The sequence below is a fragment of the Bombyx mori genome, chromosome 19, assembly GCF_030269925.1.
Source record: "Bombyx mori chromosome 19, ASM3026992v2".
Lineage (NCBI taxonomy): Eukaryota > Metazoa > Arthropoda > Insecta > Lepidoptera > Bombycidae > Bombyx > Bombyx mori.
Window position 1 is genome coordinate 3,798,479 of NC_085125.1, and position 26,469 is coordinate 3,824,947.

The following is a 26,469-nucleotide window of genomic DNA, read 5'->3' on the forward strand; positions in this document are numbered from 1 at the left end:
TTCGGTCGAATACGCCCCGCGTGGAAAAAGTATTCATACTCATTAAACATAACTTTACGGGTGCACGTTTGGTATTAGGCGGGATGTAAATAGACAGTTTACGAAGCCGAAACCGGAATAAGCTACGAATCTAGAATGAACGAAAAATATCCTGCAAATACTCCAAATACGTCTAGGATTGCTTGTTCTAGTAAGTATAGTCTTAAATATTAAGTGTATTAACTATGAAGTATAGGCCTACGTAATCATAGATAATACACATAAATTAGTGTAGGTACATAGGTATCTAACCGTTAAGACTTCGTAAGATGATCACAAACAGTTTCCAGTTCAGAAGTTTTAGCTGACGGAGCGAAATTTATGCTGTGCTGCTATTTAAATAGAACAAGGCAATGTTCGTACCTAGTCTTACAAATCAACGCATTATTTACATATACTTAATGAAATTAATCAAATTGAAACTCATTCAAAGTTCAAAAAACTATGAATTAAAAAGTAAAAAAAATGTAGTCTTTGAACTCTGTTTCTAATTCATATTATTATTAAAGAACATAATGGAGTTTCAACATCACTTTATTCTCGGTTTAAATTTTTACAAATGACGTCCCGTTCGTTACAAACGAATTAAAGTCGATCTATAAGGAAATGATAATAAATTTCACGTCCCATATAAACGACTTTGAAGATATTTTACATTAATAGATTGAATAAAAACCGTGAAAAATTACAAAGATAAAAATGCGTCATTTATTCCCGCCTAAGGCCATATTGGCGTGACGTCTTCCGAGTTTCCGATGTTTTTGAATTCAGCTTCATAAAACGCATCGTGTGTGGGCCAAGACGTTAATTCATAAGTCCTAACCGGGATGTTGGTTAACCGCACTTTTATAATCATTAATTTACAGCCGTACCGAGATAAAATAGTCTACTTTTGGATTAATACTAATGAAGGTAAATTTAGTGAGCGTTTTTAAATATGATAAGAATTTTTAATGACATTTAGGCGGGAATTCATTCAAAACATGTTCTGGTTACTTTGTGTTATAAACTAATGCGTTTATAATGAGCGATGTTTTATTACGAACGATAGCATTGGTTTTAAAATTAACTATCTAAGTGGGTCCTGGTTAGATTCGAACAATCCCAGTTTGTAAGACTGTTCTGGGAAACATAGACAATAAGTAGTGTTTGTAATTTCAGATACGATAGCACTAAAAGATCTCATTCGGTGGTAAATAATTATTGAAATGAATACTCGAAAGGTGAGCCTCGAAGAAATGTGAGTCGCGGCTGTTCACATTCGAGACAAATTTGTTTTTCGCGAAATATGAACCATTTTATGAACCAAAACGACTCATTATTATATTGAAAGTTAATAATATTGTCCGTTTAGTTTAGGATCGGTAGTTAATTACCGCTTGTGCTTCGAGAGCGGTCTTTTCACAGCTTGTTTGTGTCGCGCAGATTTTAAAGAGATCAATATTGAGATTTTATTTTTGTTTGAACGCTATTGGGACTATGTAACTACTACTACTCTCTTGAATAGACATATCCATTATCGGTAATAAATATTTTTATGATTATAAATATTATCTGTGCTACTTACTTTTTGGTCGCCTTTCGATTTTATTTTAAACCAATCAGTCAGTACTTAATTTAGTCGATATTTAATTTTAATGCTTTGTTAATTTTCATCCTATGGGAAGACACGATAAAAAAAAATAGGACCCAAAACGAAAATAGAATTATACGAATCAACACCTTTCAAACGTCTAACAAAAGTCAAAGTCAAACGAGAAAAACGTAACTTTAAAGTTAGAGGTACAATTTGTCTGTACGTATTTGTTTGTCTTAACGCAACTTTGATTAACGTGTGTTGTGACTTCTACCGTGTGCTATACGAATCTCACTGACAGATGAAAGATACAATGCGGTGTGTTCAATTAGACTGGCAGATGAGAAAGCAGTGGGAAAAAATCACCGGCCATGGCATTAACAACGCCTTTGTACTTAGTACTTAGTAAACCTGCCGACGGTGTATAGAGCATTCGTAAACAAAATACCCAAAAGAACACAAAGTGGAATATGAATTAAATAATTTCAAACATAATTTAATTTAGATTAAGCGCTTAAAATGCCCATAAAAAGAAAAGATTAATTAAAATTATAGTATGACTATACTGATTCAGTCTTTAAAACTGTCATCGCTGTTATTCCAAGCTCGGCCATTTATTTGAAATAAAATACATCTAATCAATTGAATTGTCTTTTTAATTTTTTATTCCTTTCAACGAAACTCTAATGAAGTGAAATTATAAAGGCAAAGGCTTAAAATTTTAAGTTACTTTTTGATGATTTCGGTTTGAAGGGTGGGGCAGCCGTTGTAACTATACTTGAGACCTTAGAACTTATATCTCAAGGTGGCTGGCGCATTTACGCTGTAGATGTCTATGGGCTCCAGTAACCACTTAACAGCAGGTGGGCTGTGAACTCGTCCATCTAAGCAAAAAAATGGTTTTCTACTTTCGCTAAATACTGTTCGACTACTTTCTTTCGACACCATACCGAAGAGGATCTAATTACTAATTTGCTAGTTTTAAAAAGTGTACGCAGGGATTTTGGTGTCTCTGTGTGTTTGAGTCATATTTGATAGTGACTGCTCCGAATATTTGCTTGAGACGATTCCGTCATCTCCTTCTTATCATGATGCCGCCAGAAATCTTTTTACCACTTACCATCCTATTCTGGAACGATCCATACTTGCCAGTGTTTCTGGAATGCTATGATATGTCCTCCTTCAGTTGAGATTTGAGGAGTGTAGTAGGCAGCAGCTTAACTATCCTCATTAATGACCTTCACGGGCAACGGTGACTGCTCACCATCACGAGGTTCGTTTGTCGAATTTTGAACGCAATAAAAAAGTAAAATGCTTCGAAAGTTATATTAAGTTAGCAATGAATTTTACGATACAACATGGATTTAAAGAAAAGATCTTTCATATTGTGTCTAGCGCGATGATATTTGATTGAAATATGTATGTACAATCACGTGCAATTTACATTTAAGTAATTTTGATTCAATCATTTCAGGGCTTAAATATAGTTTATCGATAATCAAATCGCCTTTTAATAATTTAAGCAGAACATTTCTAAAACACTACCGGCTTTGAATACGTAATCCAGAACATTGAGTTTGGATTTAAAAAAAACCTCACAAGACGTCCTAGGCTTTTTGATTTCCTATAATTTGAAGCAAAAATAAAAAGTAGCTTAAAAGCTGTTCCAGCTCCGAGCAGTCAGGAGCAGCCGAGTGAAAAAACAATTTTTGTGTGTGTGTGTGCAAGTCACACACGGTAGAAGTGAAACTTATAAATAAGATATAGATATACTAACTATCCCACTACACAGGAGCATATATATAGACAATGTTTAGTAGACGATAGTGGGGATGGTACGAAGAGTCGCACAAAGAAATGAAACGTCTAATGTGTTCTATCTCATTCTCTCGCGGCTGAATCCTATACATTTTGTATTTTGTGTTTGTATCTCTATGGACTTATTTTTTCGTTTCATCGAGTTTGAAATCACGATTCTAAAGAAGTTTCACTTCAAAAAGAGGTTCTAACTAACAATTGTTTTTTTTTTTAAAAACATTATCTATCAATTTTATAATCAGTTTCGAACGCTTTACTGCATCAATGTACATTGGCGACAGATCGTTTCCCAATACACGTATTTCACGGTGCAACTTATTAACATATTATCGAATATTGCAACATGTACATTACACGTGGCTCTGTTGGGCTTACTTAGCTGCGGCTCCGGGAATGCTCATTACGATGATAATATTTAACGTTTTGTATGCTGATAAATGGTGTTGTAATAAATTTTATTGTCGGACGAAAGGAGAGAATAACGCGCGTTTCAACATTTGATTTTATTTAGCCCACGCTTATGTTGCGTTTTTCCTGTACGCTCAGAGTTTATTCTGTGTATTAACGCAATAAATAGGTTTTGGACCTTAAATTTATTAGCATTTAAATTCTAAATGGCTTGCAGTGCGTGCTTGTAATAGCGCATTCACTGGCGGCTTAGATCCGTTTTGATCAATTTGTCACTAAATCTAAGAACTTGGATAAATGATGAATAATGAAAAAGTATAAGTACTGTCTATTTCTTTTTTTAATTGCTTTGATGGGTGGACGAGCTCTCGGCCCACCTGACGTTAAGTGGTTACTGGAGCCCATAGACATCTACGACGTAAATGCGCCACCCACCTTGAGATATAAGTTCTAAGATCTCAGTATAGTTACAACGGCTGCCCCACCCTTCAAACCGAAACGCATTACTGCTTCACGGCTTTTTTTATGCATTTTTTTATGATTGAAAGAAAAAAGAACGATTTGAAAGGTAGAATCGCATTTATACAATAGAATTGACACCGTTTATACTTAGGACAAAAAAAAACTTCGATCACATGTCCCAATATCGCGGCATATAGGTACATATAACTAGCCAGGTCATAAGTATTGTCACACAGTAAAAACTTTTCTTTTAGAATGCTGGCCACAAAAAAGTTTATTTAATTCGAATTTCGTATTGTTCATGAAAATAAAAATGTATACTTTTAGAATTTTACTCATTTTTAAATATGGAGTGGACGCTTAAAGAAGACCGTGTTGCAGTTATTGCATTGCATCGTTGCGGTTACGCGCCAATTCAAATTTTTAACATACTGAAAATTTTTAATATAACCAAAAGGTTCGTTTATCGTACCATCAAACGATACAATGAAGACTCTAGTGTAGATGACAGGTCAAGAAGTGGTCGCCCTCGGTCTGTTAGGACTCCAGCAGTGATAAAAGCTGTGAAGGCGCGAATTCAAAGAAATCCCAAACGTAAGCAGAAACTGTTGGCCCTTCAGATGGGGTTAAGCAGAACTACGGTGAAAAGGGTGTTAAATGAAGACTTGGGGCTTCGGGCATATCGAAGAAAAACAGGACATCGTTTGAATGCTCGTCTAATGGACCTGAGACTTAAAAGATGTCGCGCTTTGTTGAAGCGGTACGCGGGAAAAAAATATCGGGAAATTCTTTTTTCGGATGAAAAAATTTTTACCGTAGAAGAGAGCTATAACAAACAAAATGATAAGGTGTACGCACACAGTAGTGAAGAAGCGAGCAACCGTATTCCGCGTGTCCAACGAGGTCATTTTCCATCCTCGCTCATGGTATGGTTGGGAGTTTCTTATTGGGGCTTAACAGAGGTACATTTTTGTGAGAAAGGTGTAAAAACGAATGCAGTTGTGTATCAAAATACAGTCCTGACGAACCTTGTGGAACCTATTTCTCATACCATGTTCAATAACAGGCACTGGGTATTCCAACAAGATTCGGCGCCAGCTCATAGAGCGAAGAGCACACAAGACTGGCTGGCGGCGCGTGAAATCGACTTCATCCGGCACGAAGACTGGCCCTCCTCCAGTCCAGATTTGAATCCGTTAGATTACAAGATATGGCAACACTTGGAGGAAAAGGCGTGCTCAAAGCCTCATCCCAATTTGGAGTCACTCAAGACATCCTTGATTAAGGCAGCCGCCGATATTGACATGGACCTCGTTCGTGCTGCGATAGACGACTGGCCGCGCAGATTAAAGGCCTGTATTCAAAATCACGGAGGTCATTTTGAATAAACTTTAGTGTCATAAGAATCTATGTTTTGTTAAGTTCATTTTGGTATATGAATGGTTACATAATGAATAAACTTGTTTCAATTATTTTACATTAAACATGTGACAGAATTTATGACCTGACTAGGTATAAGTATGACATTACTACGTATTCGCTCTAATATGGAAATCGAACGAGAACTAGAATTAGCACGCATTTCCTTCCAATACTTAGTAGGTACCTGCCCGCAGGGTTTGAAAATATAAGTGGTAGCATCACTTTTTTCTTTTTTTTCTTTTTTTTTTTTCCACAAGAGAAAATTGCCGGATCCCCACCCGCGCGGCAGGTGGGGTATGTGGGAGTTGAACCTCACTAAAAACTCCTGCCGCTCACAACCAGCGCCCTACCTCGGACCGGGCCGGAGCCCAGTCGGGGCTATTGAAACGGCGGGACAAGGTTGACGCAGAGCACATTACATCCATCCCACCATCCTACGGACGCCGGACCGGCGGCCGCCAGCGACACGACCACCGGTTCCCTCGTTCAGCGGGCCCAGAGCCCGCTTTGATGGCGCCGCGTTACACCTTCCCCCAGAGCGGTCGGGGGAACGCGGTCTACCATCACCCGGCTTCCTACTGCGGGTGAGCGTGCAAAGCACGCCACCCCATGTCTGGGTCTCTCCCCGCACAAAACGGATAGGACCCCTAGCTCTTAGGGGGCCAGGTCACGGATACGACCCCGGTCCTGACCCCCTGCTCGGCGGCGGCGAGTTTCTGCGTAGTGAGGAGAGCTTTGCCTCACTCGCCCCGCCGCCTCCTTCTGCGAGATGGTGCACTCGCAGAAGTCGAGCATAGCCTTCCATGACTCATCGCCGCCAAGCATCGACGCCACGACGCCAGGCAGCGACAAGTCAGGTCCTATCTTTGCGACCAGGACACGGCGCTGCACCTCCCAAGCGGGGCAGACAGCGAGCGTATGCTCCGCCGTGTCCAGGTCGTGTCCACAATGGTGACACCTCGTCGTCGGCTCAGCCCCTATCCGGCGCAGGTACTTCCCGAAGCATCCGTGCCCGGTCAGCACCTGCACCAGACGAAAGGTGAGACGTCCTTCGCCACGATTCACCCAGTCATCAAAGACTGGGTAAACCGCCTCGACTGTCCGTAGCCCCCACGTGGGGTTGGCCAATCGCCTCGACCACGACTCGAGCACGGACCGCCGAGAATGGGCCTTCCGCGCCCGCAGCTCACTTTCGGGGAGACGCGCCACGCCCCGAGCACGAAGCTCGCTGCGCCACCGATAGTCGGCAGCGAGCGACTCCGCCTCCAGCTACCATGGCGGCGTCCCCGCCAACACACACGCCGCCTCGAAGGAGACGGTGCGATATCCGCGGATGACCCTGATGGCAACGGTGCGCTGCGGCCGGCGCAGGAACCGAGCCATAGTGGCCCGGTTGCGCGGCTCAGCCCATACAGGTGCACCGTACAGGGCCATCGATCGCACCACCCCCGCGTAGAGGTAGCGCACAACCTGATCCGGTCCCCCAATATTCGGGAGCAGCCGGCTCAAAGAACCAGCCGTCCTCATCAATCGGGGGACCAGCTCCGCAAAGTGAGCACGAAAAGCCCACCGGCTGTCCAACACGAGGCCGAGGTACTTCAACTGCACCCCGACCCCTATCCGGACGCCTCCAACCAGGATGTGGGTGTCAACGGGTGGCGCCCTCCGCGGCCCGTGAAACCACAGAGCCTCGGATTTACTGAGCGCCACGTCGAGACCCAGCCTCCTTATCCTTCCGACGACGAGGGCCACTCCCGCTGTGGCGAGACGGGCCGACTCCCTATAATCATCCACCTGGGCCACGACCAACGTGTCGTCCGCGTAACAAATAACGCGGAGGAAGTGGTAGCATCACTTGATACAAGTTCTTTTGTTTTAGGTCACGATTTCGGGATCAATGGGTTTTCATACAGCCTCTTGTATTAGGACGTTTTAATAATCAGAAAATAGCACAATTTTATTTCATATAAGTACCTAAAAACTTTATGATGGATTGGCACCCGCTCTTATCTCTTGTAGGCCTCTAAAATATTTCAAGAGGCGATTTTTTAAATTAGTCACCAATTAAACTTACCGTTCTATTAACTCAATTTAAATAACAAATGATTAATACGTGAAGCAAAAACTTTGTATCCCTTTTTACGAAAATTGCGCGGACGGAGGAGTATGAAATTTTCCACACTTATAGAGAATATAGAGAAGAAGTGCACAATGCTAATATTTTTTTAAAATAATGCGTAAAATATACATTAAATCAATAAATAAAACATTACAGACACTACATACCATGTATTTGACGCACACACGCATGCATACTACTCATTCCGATAGAGGCACCCGTCACGTGCGGACGTGCTCATCGTCCACTCGATCGCCCGGTCTTTGTTCGCCCGGCTTTTGTTAGCCCGGCCATTGTTCGCGCGGCCTGTGTTTGTGGTACATCTGCCGACTAAGTGCTCTTTCTGGAAGTTTTTATTTGTTTTGTTTCCTTTTGTTGTTCCTGTGTTCGTGGTACATCTGCCGACAAAGTGGTTTCCTGCAAGTATTTATTTGTTTTGTTTCTTTTCGTAATTTCTGTTTTGTTGTGCTTTTTCTTTGTCCTGTAGTAATCGCGCCGCATTGCCACCTGTGTTCAATAGAACTGCTCAGGTCCGAGAAGTTGGGGCCTCGCCGCAAGGCGAGTGTTTTCAAGACCCGGGGCCGCCCCACCTGGGTACTCAGCGATCATGGACGCTGTATTCGCGGAATTCCTCCGACTTCGCCACCCACAGCTCGCCTCGGAGTTTTTGGCCTTCAAGGCCAATCACACTGCGAGCCCTCTCGAGGACTCCGCCGCGCTCGCTGCTCCTGCGTCGCCTGTACCTGCGTGCAGAGCTTCTGCATTGAGCACCGCAGCCTCTGTCGTGCCTGCCGCTCCCGTGTCGCCTATACTGGCGAGAAAAGCTGCTGCGTCGTCCGCCGTGACCATCGTTTCAGCTGAGCGATCATCCGCGGCCTCCGTCGCGTCCTCTAAAACACCTACACTTGCTCGTAGGTCGCCTGCACCCGCCTCCTCGTGCTCCGACTCTGACTCGGACATGGAGGTCGACCTCGCCCCCGCCTCATCGACGGATGGATTCACCCTGGTACAGAAGGGTAAGAAGCGTGCCGCGGAGTCTCGAGCTCCCGCGGCCGCTAAAATTAGCAAAGCCGTGAACGCGTCGCGCCCCCGCCCTCAGACTCCCGTTGCGCCCCCAGCCCGTGCCACTCCGTCGCCGCGTCCGGTGGCACAAAATAAAACCCAGACCCCTCCCCCGGTTATCCTTCAGGAGAAGGCAGCTTGGGATCGAGTTTGCCTGGCCCTTAAGGCCAAAAATATAAATTTCACGAATGCCCGTAACCTCGCGAACGGCATTCAAATTAAGGTTCAAACACCCGACGACCATAGGGCCCTCTCTTCTTACCTCCGTAAGGAGCGTATAAGTTTCCATACGTATACGCTCCAGGAGGAGCGCGAACTCCGCGTTGTAATACGCGGAATCCCTAAAGAGTTAGATGTAGAGCTCGTAAAAGCCGACCTGTTAGAACAAGGCCTACCAGTGAATTCTGTGCACCGTATGCACACCGGTCGCGGTAGGGAGCCATATAATATGGTTCTAGTCGCTCTCCAGCCTACCCCCGAGGGTAAGAAAATCTTTAACACACAGACCGTCTGTAGGCTCTCTGGTATCGCTGTCGAAGCCCCCCATAAAAAAGGCACTCCTAGCCAGTGCCATAACTGTCAATTGTACGGGCACTCTTCCCGTAACTGTCACGCGCGCCCCCGATGTGTTAAGTGTTTGGGCGATCACGCCACGGCCCTCTGCGCTCGCGACCAAAAAACCGCGACGGAACCGCCTAGCTGCGTCCTGTGTCGAACACAGGGTCACCCCGCGAATTACCGTGGTTGCCCCCGAGCCCCTAAAATAAATCGCCGCGTCGCCCGCCAAAACCGCCTCCGAGCTTCCGGCCCAGACATCAAAGCCTCGGCACCCTCTGCGTCGCAGACTAAGCCAGCGTTCGTTCCGGCGGCGGTGCCCAGTGTCTCGGCCTGGGCAAAACCGCTGCCGTACACGAACACGGCTACAACTCCCTCCTCCGCGATTCGTCCCGCCCCCGCGACTCGTCCCTCTCCCGCGACTTGCCCTCCGACCGCGTCCGACAATCTCGCTTTAGCGATCGACTTCTTTCAGTCGATCAACTTTGAGCGCGTTAACGCTTTGGGCGACGCCATTCGCGCTGCCTCCACTGCACAACACTTTATCGCCGTTGTGCAGGAATACGCCGACGTATACGCGTCATTAAATACGTACGTCCTCCCCTCACTCCGCCGGTAATCAATGGCGTATATAAGTAGAATAAAGCCCCTATCCGTAACGATAGGATTTTTTAACGCTTACGGTCTCGCAAATCAACGTGATCAGGTTTCTGACTTTTTGCGTGACCACCAAATTGATATCTTTTTAGTGCAGGAGACCCTACTTAAGCCCGCGCGCCGTGACCCTAAAATCGCGAACTATAACATGGTCAGGAACGACAGGCTCTCTGCCCGTGGTGGTGGTACCGTCATTTACTATAGAAGAGCCCTGCATTGCGTCCCGCTCGATCCTCCGGCGCTCGCTAATATCGAAGCATCAGTGTGCCGAATCTCACTAACGGGACACGCGCCGATCGTTATCGCGTCCGTTTATCTTCCACCGGATAAGATCGTTCTAAGCAGTGATATCGAGGCGCTGCTCGGTATGGGGAGCTCTGTCATTCTGGCGGGCGACCTAAATTGTAAACACATCAGGTGGAACTCACACACCACAACCCCGAATGGCAGGCGGCTTGACGCGTTAGTCGATGATCTCGCCTTCGATATCGTCGCTCCGCTAACCCCGACTCACTACCCGCTAAATATCGCGCATCGCCCGGATATACTCGACATAGCGTTATTAAAAAACGTAACTCTGCGCTTACACTCGATCGAAGTAGTTTCAGAGTTAGATTCAGACCACCGTCCCGTCGTTATGAAGCTCGGTCGCGCTCCCGATTCCGTTCCCGTCACGAGGACTGTGGTGGATTGGCACACGCTGGGCATCAGCCTGGCTGAATCTGATCCACCATCGCTTCCGTTTAGTCCGGACTCTATCCCGTCTCCTCAGGATACCGCTGAAGCCATAGACATCGTAACGTCACACATCACCTCGACATTAGATAGGTCATCGAAGCAAGTTGTAGCGGAGGACTTCCTTCACCGCTTCAAATTGCCCGACGATATTAGGGAACTCCTTAGAGCTAAGAACGCCTCGATCCGTGCGTACGATAGGTATCCTACCGCGGAAAATCGTATTCGAATGCGTGCCCTACAACGCGACGTAAAGTCTCGCATCACCGAAGTCCGAGATGCCAGATGGTCTGATTTCTTAGAAGGACTCGCGCCCTCTCAAAGGTCTTACTACCGCTTAGCTCGTACTCTCAAATCGGATACGGTAGTAACTATGCCCCCCCTCGTAGGCCCCTCAGGCCGACTCGCGGCGTTCGATGATGACGAAAAAGCAGAGCTGCTGGCCGATACATTGCAAACCCAGTGCACGCCCAGCACTCAATCCGTGGACCCTGTTCATGTAGAATTAGTAGACAGTGAGGTAGAACGCAGAGCCTCCTTGCCACCCTCTGATGCGTTACCACCCGTCACCCCGATGGAAGTTAAAGACTTGATCAAAGACCTACGTCCTCGCAAGGCTCCCGGTTCCGACGGTATATCCAACCGCGTTATTAAACTTCTACCCGTCCAACTCATCGTGATGTTGGCATCTATTTTCAATGCCGCTATGGCGAACTGTATCTTTCCCGCGGTGTGGAAAGAAGCGGACGTTATCGGCATACATAAACCCGGTAAACCAAAAAATCATCCGACGAGCTACCGCCCGATTAGCCTCCTCATGTCTCTAGGCAAACTGTATGAGCGTCTGCTCTACAAACGCCTCAGAGACTTCGTCTCATCCAAGGGCATTCTTATCGATGAACAATTCGGATTCCGTACAAATCACTCATGCGTTCAACAGGTGCACCGCCTCACGGAGCACATTCTTGTGGGGCTTAATCGACCAAAACCGTTATACACGGGAGCTCTCTTCTTCGACGTCGCAAAAGCGTTCGACAAAGTCTGGCACAATGGTTTGATTTTCAAACTATTCAACATGGGCGTGCCGGATAGTCTCGTGCTCATCATACGGAACTTCTTGTCGAACCGCTCTTTTCGATATCGAGTCGAGGGAACCCGCTCCTCCCCACGACCTCTCACAGCTGGAGTCCCGCAAGGCTCTGTCCTCTCACCCCTCCTATTTAGCTTATTCGTCAACGATATTCCCCGGTCGCCGCCGACCCATTTAGCTTTATTCGCCGACGACACGACTGTTTACTATTCTAGTAGAAATAAGTCCCTAATCGCGAAGAAGCTTCAGAGCGCAGCCCTAGCCCTAGGACAGTGGTTCCGAAAATGGCGCATAGACATCAACCCAGCGAAAAGTACTGCGGTGCTATTTCAGAGGGGAAGCTCCACACGGATTTCCTCCCGGATTAGGAGGAGGAATCTCACACCCCCGATTACTCTCTTTAGACAACCCATACCCTGGGCCAGGAAGGTCAAGTACCTGGGCGTTACCCTAGATGCATCGATGACATTCCGCCCGCATATAAAATCAGTCCGTGACCGTGCCGCGTTTATTCTCGGTAGACTCTACCCCATGATCTGTAAGCGGAGTAAAATGTCCCTTCGGAACAAGGTGACACTTTACAAAACTTGCATAAGGCCCGTCATGACTTACGCGAGTGTGGTGTTCGCTCACGCGGCCCGCACACACATAGACACCCTCCAATCCCTACAATCCCGCTTTTGCAGGTTAGCTGTCGGGGCTCCGTGGTTCGTGAGGAACGTTGACCTACACGACGACCTGGGCCTCGAATCAATTCGAAAATACATGAAGTCAGCGTCGGAACGATACTTCGATAAGGCTATGCGTCATGATAATCGCCTTATCGTTGCCGCCGCTGACTACTCCCCGAATCCTGATCATGCAGGAGCCAGTCACCGTCGACGCCCTAGACACGTCCTTACGGATCCATCAGATCCAATAACCTTTGCATTAGATGCCTTCAGCTCTAATACTAGGGGCAGGCTTAGGGACCCCGGTAACCGTACTCGTCGAACTCGACAAAGAGGTCGACGTGCAACCTAACCCATGCATCAGCCCGCTGAGTTTCTCGCCGGATCTTCTCAGCGGGTCGCGATTCCGATCCGGTAGTAGATTCATTCGCGAAACAATTGCTCTTGAGTTGTTAGGTCTCCTTCGGAGGCGCTCGGGCAGTTGTTAGCAAATCCCACCCCTCTTGGCTGAGCCTTTGCTCGCCCATCTGTCCTGGTGAAACTGGAAAGGCCTTCGGGCCACCAGTAAACTTTCATTCATAAAAAAAAAAAATAAAAAAAAAAAAAAGCATGCATACTATTTATTGTCAAACTTTTGTTCTTGACGTCTGAGGTCAAATTGAGAATAGATTAAATATTGTTTGTCTTCATTAATATTTTTTTATAGTGCAGCCTTGGGGAAATTTGTGATTATAGAAGTACAAAATACAATCATAATAGTGTACAAACTTACAATTCCAATTAATTATAGTCGAATTTCGACTACTACGGGACCACTAGTTCGTATAAAATCGAGTGAGGCTAATCGTAGTGCGTGTCAGCCCTAGTGATATTGATTTTTATAAGCTATGTTCGAGCTATGCTCAAACTAGAATCTCGAACTCCGTTTACTATTAACGATAACGAAAACGATGATGAAAATTTTAGCCGACGAGCTTGGCCCGTTAAATGCAACTTTAGAATATTATAAGATAACTATTATTCACCATCACCTTACCACTTCTCTATTTCTTGTCCACTGAGTTTCTCGCCGTTTCCGATCCGGTGGTAGATTCTGCGAAGCACTGCTCTTGCTAGGGTCAGTGTTAGCAACACTCCGGTTTGAGCCCGGTGAGCTCACCTACATACGTTAGGGTGAAGCTGGAATAGCCTCTCAAGGCTATCAGCATAGGTAGGATTTAAAAAACGCGCGCTTCAGTTTCAATAGTGTGACACTCCCGTCCGAGCGTAGCTGGAATAGCCCCTTAGGCTAGCAGGGAATAAGGTAGGGGAATAAACATTAGGTATGCGACAGTCATAGAATGCTACACTTGAAACTTTAACTTTGTCTTGTGGCAGTCAGCATTGATTGGTGACGATCTCGTTTGCCTAATTAGATGAGAAAGAAAAACGAATTTTGACGTTACTAAAACACTTGAGTGGCGCTACTTTACGACGAAGTTTGGGCGCCGCAGAAATTAAAAATTAATTCTAAACATTGTCTTCTTATATGACGAAAACTTCTATTCTTAACCTATTGAACACTAATTAAAATAAAATGCCAATTTAATAAACATAAATCCAGAAGAAACAGCTTGTTAATTTTGTTAGTGAAATGCATTTTTTGTTTACTAAGCACGTTATTGAGATACTGGTTCATAGTTTTACTGATGTGGAAGTCAACCGATTTCAGTACCGGTCGTAACTATTTATATAATATAGATGTCACGCCCTTATAGCCGGAGTTTTTGTCGATATAAATAGACAGAACGGCCCTATTTGTGTGGACTTATAATATCCCTATCTATAGTCATGTACACTACAGGTTTAATAGCCCTTTGATTGCCATATGGATCACCAATGTCCTAAAGGCGCATTAAAGTAATAATGTCGATTTCTCATTGGCATTGCTGAAGTCCATGGGCGACGGTAACCACTTACCAACAGGTGGGCTGTACGCTCGACTGCCTACAAAGGCAAAAAAAAATCGACGTAATTACTTCAGTGCGCCGCGTAGGGCACCGGTGACCTACATAGGAATTTTTTTAAGGCATTTTATGACCTGGTAACTCAGACCTTTAAGTCATATCTTATTTTAATTTATATTCTTATTATTATTCTTATATCTTATGAAAAATGATAATATGGAGTGAAATGAAATGAATATGATTAATTTGAGATCAACAGAGATGAAATGAAATGAAATGAAATGAGATGATATGAGATGAAATATAATCTCAGTAAAATGGTGGTCATTTACTGAGATTTTTTCAGTGGACTTTTTGGCGGATCCCGAGAAGTTACGTCCAGCGGCTTTGTTTCTTTTTGCCACATTTGCCCAATTTCACAAATATTAAACAGTTAATAAACCACCGCTATTTCATATTAAAACCTGAAGAAACACTAAATAGACAAAATAAAACAAATCACACAACTTCACTCCTCGCGTTCCCGCCAAAAAGTCCTACATGGCAGTAAAAGGGATAACTAGAGTACATATTGCAATATTATAACAGAATTGACTCTCATGCATGGTAATTGTTCGTTATTACTACAGTTTGGATCCAAGTTTGAATGCAAAATATATTATATCCGTTATAACTACATAATTTGCAAGTAAATATCAAGACGATCTAACAGGAACTATTCTTTAAGTGGCTTGCAAATCGCGAACACAGTCTTGGAATAGAAATTAATAGTGACGCATCAAACGATCGTCACACATACGTAATGTTTCGGATACTTAATACCGAATAGGTAGGTATTCATAAGTGTGATACTAGATAATATTATAGTACTAGATATATACTACATAGAAGGTTACGGTATTTTTGTTTTTAAAATATTGCGTTAGCAGTTATTTTCTGAACAAGACCGCTACTTTGGCCCATACATTTGAAATTGTTTAAATTTGCTTCAAGTGAAAAAAAAGAAATTTTTAGACTACTTATCAACATCCAAGTGCTGTTTTTTATTGCGTAGACTGGTAAACGAGCGCACAGGTCATCTGGTGTTAAGTGGTTACCGGACCAGGTATCACCACATGAGTACCGCGACGCACCACTTGAATTGTATAGTGATTATGCAAAACACAATTTTTACGGCTTGTATGCATATTGCACAGTGTTATCGCTTCATATGCTTTTGCCTTTATCTCACACTATGTGGGGTCGGAGCAGAGGGTCCTTTTATCATGCTGCATAGGGATTTGGCCTGAGTTTTACGGCCGACCGCTTGTTTGACGTCAACCCTCCTTGGGATAAATCTCTAGGAGAATATCCATTGCAACGTAACCATAAGCAAGGACTTTTTTGTTGCTTGTTTTGGTGTTTTTATTTTCCTTCATCCGTTTGTTTCTATGATTTGGATTTTATTATTATAATGCCGTAGGCAGGTACGGACTTATTGCGAATTCACGAATGACTTCCACGACGAAGAAATTACATCGTGCAAAATAAAGCAAAATAAGCAAAAATTATAATTTGCGTAGCTACTGGTGACAGATTATCTTGTGAGTCACTTTGCCTATTTCGCCTGTAGTGAAGCAGTAATGCGTTTCGGTTTGAAGGGTGGGGCAGCCGTTGTACTGTAGAATTGTGACTTAAAATTCATGTCTCAAGGTGAAACATTTAAGCAATACATTTTTTAACCAAAACCTCCAAAAGAATATCTTGTAAGTCAACAAAAGAAACGTTATCTTAAAAACTCAGTGATTCTGAGACTTTGATAATATTGTAATACCTAGGTTCTTTTAAGAAAGGGGACGACGGGTAGACCTCGAAAAAAGCTTTCACAAAGGTAACAACTAATACTGGGAGACACAAAATTGGTACTCGGCTATATATACATAACGTAAAATGTCCGTACGACCCTGATGTACTGAAAACAGATTAAAATACTTGATTCAAGCATGAGGCCTATACGGCGCGCATTCATAACTCATTAATTGTGTTAATCAAATAGCCACCGAAACCTTTTATTGACCGAACGAACGGGAAATGCAATTAATATCTATTAACGTGATTTACGAGAGTTTTATTAAATTATCATGAGTAGGCATTTTTTGTTGTGCACGATTTGTGTGCGAAGTGCGATTGTCGGATTTTTTGTTCTGAATTCAACTGTGCGGTTAGGATACTTAGGAATGGTAAGTGTCTGAAAAAGGTTAGCTAGTCTCGGCCACCCGTTTCTTTCTTCTTCGATAAACCGGCGTGGCACTATATATACCTTTAACCGTGACCACCTCGCCATTTCCGATCCTGCGGACAGAATGGAAAGAAGTCGACGTCGCCCAAAACACAGCATTTCGGAGCCTCCCGATCCATGAACGGTGCTTTTAGGTACTTCAAGCATCAGTCAACGTTCTCGTCGAACCCGTCGCTGGCGACGAAGGGCTCGACGAGTAAATTAATCCACAGACACAGCCCACTGAGTTTCTCGCCGGATCTTCTCAGTGGGTCGCGTTTCCGATCCGGCGGTAGATTCTCCGAAGCACGGCTCTTGCTCGGGTTCGTGTTAGCAACGTCGTCAGGTTTGAGCCCCGTGAGCTCACCTACTAGTTAAGGTTACGCTGAAATAGCCTCTCAAGGCTATCAGTTTAGGTAGGAATTAAAAGCTTCACATTAAATCTCCGACCCGAGCGACGGGGCGACGCAAAGCCGCCGCCGCCCTAAACAAGTCCTTTCGGATCCTACCGAACTGTTCTCGTCGAGTTCGTCGCAAGAGTTCGACGTGCAACCTTAGACACAGGCGATTGAGTTTCTCGCCGGATCTTCTCAATGGGTCGCCATTCCCATCTGGTAGTAGATACAGCAAAGCTCTTGCTAGGGCCAGTATTAACAAATCCTGCCAGGTTGAGCCCCGTGAGCTCATCCGCCAATCCGCGCGCAGTCCTTATAGCACCTTCAGTTATTGGCGAAAGAGAGTATACTTTTGACTGTAGATACTGCTGACTACATTTGTAGACGAAATCGCCACTTATAATAATTATAGTAAAATGATAATATATGAAACATAACCTTAAAATTTACTCTTTTGTTGTATAGTGGCCACCGTTTGTTGAAATGACGACGGGCGCCTTGTCTATATTACTTACACCTCAGGGGATAAAACGATGAAAATAAAACGCATCTGACATTTGTTTTTCTGTTCTAAAGGTTTATTGAACACAAATCACTATCTAAGTATCTAATAACTATATATTTACAGAATCAAAGCTTAGAACTAAATACGCGGGAATGTCAATGCTATAAACAATAAATAGACACATAAATTTACATTTTTTTTATCATTCTTTTTTTAATAAGGTTTTTGTTACAAAGTCTTCTCGTTGAAAATCCAGTCAGTGCTGTCTATCTCAAGAGACAAAAAAAAATTTAAATTTTTTATTTTATTTTAATCTACAACAACTTGATTAACATAAAAATTGCTTTTACACACTACTGAAATGTGTACATTCAAAATTTAGTTAGTTTGTCTCTTTCTTCCTTATTTCTGTAAATACGGGAGCGACAGCGACAGAAACCAACCAAATCTTATTAACGAAAAAGGTTAAATACACAATTTACTATTCGAAATACACAAAAAAAGGAAACGGTTCGATAGAAGAACACAAAATTAATTTCTAGAATATTCTGTCATCAGCACCGACTGTGTACACGATTAAAAACTCTATAATGCTTGAAGCGTGAGGTGGGCAATTAATTATCTGTCAAAGATGGCGGACATTTCAATAAATTATTAATAAACTAACTTAAGACTAGCATACAGGTACTGTACAACGAATACTGTTTCCAATTACAATCAAACTTACTTATAAATGTATGAATTAAACATTCCAGTTCACATTCAATCAATAAGTGTTATCTAGTTTCCTATACTATGAAGTTTGTCTTCCTATTTTAATCTCGTCAAAGTTTTGTTGCTCTCAATCCTGATTAGAAAAAACTGAGCCAAGCGGCTATTTAAATATCTTAATAAATATTACGAACGCACATGTATTATCTTAGAAATTTTAGTTCAATAAGTACTAACCAAGTTAACAGTTAGGTATATCTGTTTAAAAATCCTGTTAAATAAAGAAAGTTTTTTTTTTCTATTTGCACAGTTTTATGGCCTTTATTTACTTTTTACGAATGACAAATTGTTTGATTTGCATGTTGCAATTCATTCTTTTGTTTATTAAACTCAAATTCAAAAGATAAATATTGTATTTACCGTTCTTTGCACATTGTACCACAGGGTCAATGTGACGACATCGACAGAAAACGCGCAGTCTGTTGTAAACGACAATGGACCTATTATTTCGGAAATCAAAGAACTTATTACTTAAAATAGGGACTAATTTCCAAAGCAGAACTTAAAAGATTGCCTTTAAGACTTTAAGCTACGAATATACGCTGTAAATATTCGCTGCCTACTAAGATCAAGAAAAAAAAAAGAACATGACGTTTAAAAACACAAAATCGTTTGATAGTCTATTAAAAAAAAAACACTTTCTCCAAGAATAAAAAAACCTAAAACTTCTGTGCTAATACAGCAATCAAGAAAATACACACGTCCAAGAAACAAAAGCCATTCTTGAACTTGCTTAAGAAGGGATTCAGCCCGCGCCCTTGAATCATCGGCTTCCCTCCAGCAATACCCTTCATCAGCTCTGACAGAGTCTTAAGGCGAACTAAATATAAATATTAGTCAACCTCCCACAATATTACTAATTCGTTGACAATAAATTATTTTTGAAACACAACAACTCATAGAGATGTAAATAAATCACTGCGCTTACTTACAACACGAGCGAATTCGAAACGTGTCGCACATGGATTATAATTGTTTTTGAACGATCGTCATCAATTGTGTCGTGTCATTTTGTTTGTCACGTTTAAAATTCAAAGATTATTTAAATTCTACAATAATTGCAATGACCACAAAGGCTTGTGTCGAACTTTAAAATATTTTTTACGGTTTCTGCCTAACGTTTATATCGAGGGATAAAAGGGTATTCGGTTTAAGCAACATTTCGCTTATTACGCGACATTTATCTTTGTAATTATAGGTCGTTTTATTTGGTACTAGCGACCCGCCCTCGCTTCGCTTCGGAAACTGTAATTTATTATTGATTTCTCCACTATTTAATGGATGTTATTATACATATAAACCTTCCTCTTCAATCACTCCATCTATTAAAAAAAACCGCATCAAAATCCGTTACGTAGTTTTAAAGATTTAAGCATACATAGGGATATAGGGACAGAGCAAGCGACTTTGTTTTATACTAGCATCAACAATCTGATGTTTTCAATTGAACTTCAATTAAGTTTACCCCATTCAAATAGCTGAAGAAGTTTCTTTTTTGTTATGATATTTTTTCCTAATTTTAAGCTTTAAATAGTTCTCCTGTAAAGTTGCAAAAATGTCGCTTAAACCAGACAGCCTATCACCCCTCGATATAGTCGTCCGTGACTACGAAAACTGTGAACTGTAAAACCTAAAGATTAAGCTGTAAAAATACTTTTAATTTTTTTTACGATTCGCGAAACCAAAGAATCACTTGTCAAGCTTTAAGCTGCTCGTTTGAAAGGTCACGAATCTATTTGTTCGAAGATCAATCATAACGGGTGATGTCATATGTGGCTAATAATTTCTTGATATATATTCTGTGGCTAGCGCGTCGCTTAATTTGGCCACAAATGACGTCACACGCGATGATGTTGCCTCGTCGTGCGGCAATTTCGGAAAACAAGATCTGTTCTATTCCATAGCGACAATATTTACAAAATACACAACATCTACATTGACAAACTTAACATAATATTACATCTAGTCAAATGACCTAAAACTACAACTAGCATTTGACTCGCGCCTACCGCTTCTAATGGCTCTAAGAAACTAAGCTGCCTTCTAGTTGTCAAGTCTCATAAAATCTCTAAAACTAAATATGTAGAATCCGAACGAAACGTCGCTAAAGATAATAAATTTCACTTAAGCTTTATTACCATTTATATACGATTGTAACGATTCATTGCATAGATTCAAAATCCGAATCACGATAACTACAGAATCGAGACAATCTGAATCGATATTTTTGTAAAGTATTTTTTAATCGTTTACATCGAATTATTATTGATAATCGATTTCCGAAAGACTTCTATTCATTCCGTATTGACGCGACAAATCATTGTCGTCAACAAAGTTTTCACTCATCATACCTCAGTTCTCGTCCTCTGCTTAATCTAGAATCGTAATCTAGAATTATTAGATTTTTTTTTTAGATATTGACCGTCTCCTACGTCACCCGGCTGCAGTGTAAATTCACTCACATAATCACCGCACTTGGGTCTATTATCCCCTGCCAGTTCCGGTAAGCGTTCAGCTTACACCGCTTGTGGCTAGGGCACTACGACCCTCGGTGCGCTCGAAAGAAGCCTCTGGACGGCCTGGTGGTTGTTGCCGTCGCTGCTCGATATGTCACTGGTGCTGACCACGGCCGGCTGTGAGAAGTTCTTGCAGAGGACTACGATCTACAAAGAAATGTCTTCTTCAGTATTACGGTCTATTTTAATACGTTTTTATTAGCGTCAAACGTATTTATGTTAGTACTAGCTTTTGCACGCGACTCCGTCCGCGTGGTATAATTACTTTGGTATAACGCTACATTTTACCCCCCACTTCATTTACGTAGAAAGTGAGAATATTTTTCAATTATAGAATGTTAAGGAGTTATTTATGCCCCTATTTTGAAACATTCTTTATTGGTGCTCCACTTGTATTGGTCTTACCGTGATAGCCTATAGCCTTCCTCAATAAATGGGCTATGGGCTAACACTGAAAGAATTTTTCAAATCGGACCAGTAGTTCTTGAGATTAGCGCGTTCAAACAAACAAACTCTTCAGCTTTATAATATTAGTATAGATGTATGTTTGTAACGGAATCTTTGAACACGATTTTGACCCCCTTCAAAACGTCGGATTAACTCGAAATTCGGTATACTTATTAAGGACCGATGACTATTCAATATTAAAAAAAATAATTGAAAAAATATATTAAAAAAATTAAAATGCAACTAAAAAATGAAAAATAAATAATAGTTTAAAAAAACTAACAAAATACGCTTTTATAGAAAATACAACTAAAAAATAGAAAATAAATTTTAATAAATTTGAATTAAAAATAGTGTAAGAAAAAATGTTTTTATTGTTAAAAAAAAGCGTGGGGTGCATGGTATCATCAGTAGTTATAAATATTTTATGAACAGATATGAGTAGAAAGGTTATTTTGATAATATCCTGAAAAGCACCCCACACTTTTTTATAATAAAATAATTTTTTTTATAAATTCGAAATGGTTTCAGGATCGCATTACAACGACTACCCGCCCGGAGACAAGAGATCGATACGAAGTCGCAATTACATTTTTTTAGGACTTATCCTAACACGACTTATGGCTTAGGCTTAAAATTCAACCCCCGCCACCGGTAAAGCAAAAGTAGCTGTTCATATTAATTTTGTTATTTGACGATGCGTTATCAAACATTTTTTACTGTGTGAATATGTGGGTATACATCTTAAAAGTTATATATTTATAAAATGTATTTACTGGTGGTAGGACCTCTTGTGAGTCCACACGGATAGGTACCACCACCCTGCCTATTTCTGCCGTGAAGCAGTAATGCGTTTCGGTTCGAAGGGCGCGGCAGCCGTTGTAACTATAATGAGACCTTTGAAACCATATCTCTAGGTGGGTAGCGGCATTTACGTTGTAGATGTGTATGGGATCCGGTAACCATTTAACACCAGGTGGGCTGTGAGCTCGTCCACCCATCTAAGCAATAAAAAAAACTCAGGTCAGGTCACTTTAAAGCAATGTTGACCTTGACTACTGATTTTGATTAGACTAGTTCTCGATTTGTATGTGTGTTTCCGGAACTCATAATGAAGTAGAAAATCCTAGCTTAACGCATTTCAATGAGGGAAACATTAATTAAAAAAAAAACCCATCCAAAACACATGCGGCGACTATCGTTCTCGGAAGCTTGATTTGATAAGTAAAACTTACGAGACTGTTTTATAATGAGTACGTATAACCAGTTTCCCTGTGCCGACATGTCTAAAGATATCTAATCTAATAACATTTTATTTTGACAGCTAAATGTCAAAATAAAATGTTATTAGATTTTATTTTGACATTTAGCTGTCAAAATAAACTACTGCACTAATTTTAGACAAAGGAATTGCATAGTTCAAAGTCAAATTGTGATAACTGAAAATGAAATATTAAATCATTAATATTTTGCTAAATTGAGTAATACGGAATATGGGACGCGCATTACTAATTAAGATAATGAATAATAGAAGTTGGTTAAAATATTATTTATTATCTATTACAATAATTGTTGCGTGCTGAAAATGGGTTCCCATCTATCTTTGTCCCTGTGACATAGAAAACAATTTATATGAATTAATTCTATTTGACCCCACACTAGCATAACAAAGATTATCAACTTCTACTTTCAAGTAAATATTTTATTAGGACAGCAAAGGTCTTCTTAGAATGTAATTTTTAAATCGATTCTCACTTCCACGCTTGAGAAAATTTTAGATTTAATTGGATCACTATACTGCTATGAGACCTCCTAAAATATTTCGTTGTAATCTAGCTCTGAACATAAATTTTATGAGTTGGAATTAACGGATGTACATACATTGTTTTCGAAAGGGGAAACTGACTCAGTCTATTCAGAATTAATATTCAAACTGTGACCAAAGGACATCCGAATAAGAAATCCATTTGTTAGGTATTGAATATAATTTTATCGATTAGACAAAATAACACATAATTCGATACCCAATAAGTATGATGAAATTACGTCCTAATGCCATTTTAGTACTAATTTTCGGCACAATATAATTTATTAGAAAACAATTTCATTTCTTATCCTTTTAGAGTCGGGTTGGTCTTACGTATTAAGAGTCTGATGGGATCTTCGAAGGACTTACCGTGTACATGACACTAAGCACACCCATCAGTCCGCCAACGAGCACGTCCCACCAATGATGCCGGTGGTCGGTGAGTCGGCTCAGCGAGCACACAGCCGCGTACACCAGAGCCAGGACCTGGGCCAGCGGGATCAGCAGCACTGAGCGGTTGTGCCAGCTGAAAGCCCGACGCTGGAGGTACCACTGTTGATGTAATTAATTTACGCTATACTTTAGTTCTTCGCTCGGTCGCATGCTTTTTTTTCCCACCTAAGCTGATAGCCTTGAGAGGCTATTTCAGCGTAACCTTAACTAGTAGGTGAGCTTACGGGGCTCCAACCTGACGACGTTGCTAACACGAACCCAAGACACAAGAGCCGTGCTTCGCAGAATCTACCACCGGATCGGAAACGCGACTCACTGAGAAGATCCGGCGAGCAACTCAGTGGACTGTGTCCGTGGGTTAATTTACTCGTCAAGCTCTTCGTCACAAGCGACGGATTGTGTGTGGTCGTATGCTGTTGCCATACCTTACGTATATGATAATGATTTCAAGATAGAATATTCTGTAGTATTCTGAGTGCCTTAATATTCACATCCCAATCTTCGAACGCCAACTTTATAGAAGATTCCTATGGGAAATCGGCCTTAAACGTTCTAGTATAGTTTTCAGATTCGCTAAAGACCAGATACCAATGAGGATATAAATTTAAAATATAAGTTTTCTGTTTAGTTTTTATTAAACAAACGTCACATTAGAATACTAATCATGAGTAAATTGGTTATTTAGATTACGCTTGCTTGGGCTATACTGTATTCGAATGAATATTTCAGTAGGCACTGAATTGGTTGTACCTCTGGTATTGCTTGCTGACATCCATAAGTGATGGTACCCACTTTCAATCAAATGAGCCGTATGCACTACCTTGCAGAGGCAAAGAAAAAAGTAGAAGAAAAAAACAACATATGAAACAGCTCTATAGCTTTTGCAGTTCTGATAAAGAGCAGTTCTAATAATAAAAAAAGGATGTTTTGTATTGATTAAAGAATTAAACAGAAAGAGGCTACATCTCTTTGGCCCTTTGACGGGTCTCACAAAGTCTCGATAGTAAATAGCTTCACTAACATAAACGTAAAACTATTTCTAGAACGTTCTTTAAGAACTTACCGCCAAGAACAAACCGCAATAGACGGAGAGAGAAGCGTGCGCCGAAGGAAAACTCCTGCTGGAATCGATCTGCAAGTACCTGGAGTACTGAGTCGAAGTGCACTTGTAGCTGCTCACGTACTCGGAACTATGAGGGGTAGGAATTAAAGTATATTTAGCTTTGAGCATTACATTAGAGTAGGAGCTTCCAAACGTATTTTGTCTGCTGCCCACTTTGAGATTAAATTATTTTTTAGCGCCCCCGTCTTTTCACCTACTTCAAAAATCACTATAGCGAGAGCTCAGTCGGTGTATAAGAGTCCTTCTAGATGAAATTACAAATCACCTCCCAAGCCTCTACACAACGCCATTTTTTTCTGGGTCTTTTACCGGCCCCCTTTAGGCCTGCAGCGCCCACGAGGGGGCGTTATCGCGCACTTTGGGAAAGGCTGCATTAGAGGAATCATTTTAAAATAAAAGCACTGTTTTTAATCCACTGAGTCTCTTGCCGGATCTTCTCAGTGGGTCGCGATTGCGATCCGGTGGTAGATTCTGCGAAGCACTGCTCTTGCTAGGGCTAGTGTTAGCAAATTCACTCAGGTTGACCCCGTGAGCTCACCTACTCGTCCGGGCGTAGTTGGAATAGCCTCTCAGGCTATCAGCGAAGAGGTAGGGATAATAAAGGCTTCTTCTTAACTAGCACTTCTATTCTGATTGACGATCCACCGACAAAATCCAAGGTGAGTTGACATCACGCATGCAACTAAAGGAAGCACGGTTGCTTGTTGTAGCAAACATACCATGGGAATTTTTGTGAAGGATAATCCCGCGTCACTTCTCCAAGTGGCTTGGAAAGTTCCTCGCTGGAATGTTTACCTATAACCTAACTCTATGACTTGTTCCCTGAGGTTATAATATAGCGCTAAACAGGGATGTGGAAATTAAGAATTACGCTTCCAAAATGTCTGTATTCAAATACATGCTGTTGTTGTGGTGGTGCTTAATAGTGGTAGGACGGCGTCTAGTGTGTCTGGCGTGAAGCAGTAATGCGTTTCGATTTGAAGGGAGGAGCAGCTGTTGTACTGAATTGAGACCTTACAACTCATGTCTCAGAACTAATAAAAAAAAATGCACAAAAAATGTATCTATACTCACTCATTGCAAGTCAACGCTTTGTCTGGTTGGCAGAGGTCAAAGAACGTGGGCCTCGGAGTGCCGACCACACACTTGACCACCTCAAGGATGGTGAGATTAACGACCGCCCCGTATATGTAATCTCTGTATATGAGACCGGCGGTTTTAGCACTGGCCAGCATCTTTCTTTTCTTCATGTTGTATTCGTCGTCTTGATATAGCATCGCTTCTACGGCCCAGAGCTGAAAGTAAACCGTATTTGGGTACAGATTGTGAACTAAAAAAAAAAGCATTTTTAGCAAAGCATTTAGGATTTCTTGTGTTATTTGTACCAGAGATTGATAAACATCTTTATACTGGGTATTAGGAGACCGCTTCCGAAAACGATAATTTTGACCCTAAAAAGTTGTAAATTTTGGGGAGCGCGGTATTAGCACCGCACCGGTGTGCGTGTAAAAGAAACGCCGCGTACGGGCGTTCGTTGATCCGGGCATTAGCTGTTTTTGATTTTGTGTTTCATTGCTGGTTTTTTTAGTAGAGTAATGTATTTTTTATGAAACTATCGTTTCATTTAGCTGTACT

General features: G+C 41.9%; 1 protein-coding gene across 4 annotated transcripts in view; it reads right to left on the reverse strand.

The window, feature by feature from the left end:
* Nucleotides 1–17,768: 17,768 nt before the first annotated feature.
* Nucleotides 17,769–26,469, reverse strand: part of LOC101736826 (phospholipid phosphatase 2) — a 121,655-nt gene continuing 112,954 nt past the window's right edge. For all 4 annotated transcript variants that reach the window (XM_062673925.1, XM_012696568.4, XM_012696569.4 and 1 more), the window contains 4 exons: nt 25,909–26,129; nt 24,775–24,901; nt 23,628–23,810; nt 17,769–21,151 (listed from right to left, as the gene is read on the reverse strand). In XM_062673925.1, coding sequence (XP_062529909.1) covers nt 21,020–21,151; nt 23,628–23,810; nt 24,775–24,901; nt 25,909–26,129 — 663 coding nt within the window. In that variant the 3' untranslated portion in view covers nt 17,769–21,019. The remainder of the gene's footprint in view (nt 21,152–23,627; nt 23,811–24,774; nt 24,902–25,908; nt 26,130–26,469) is intronic.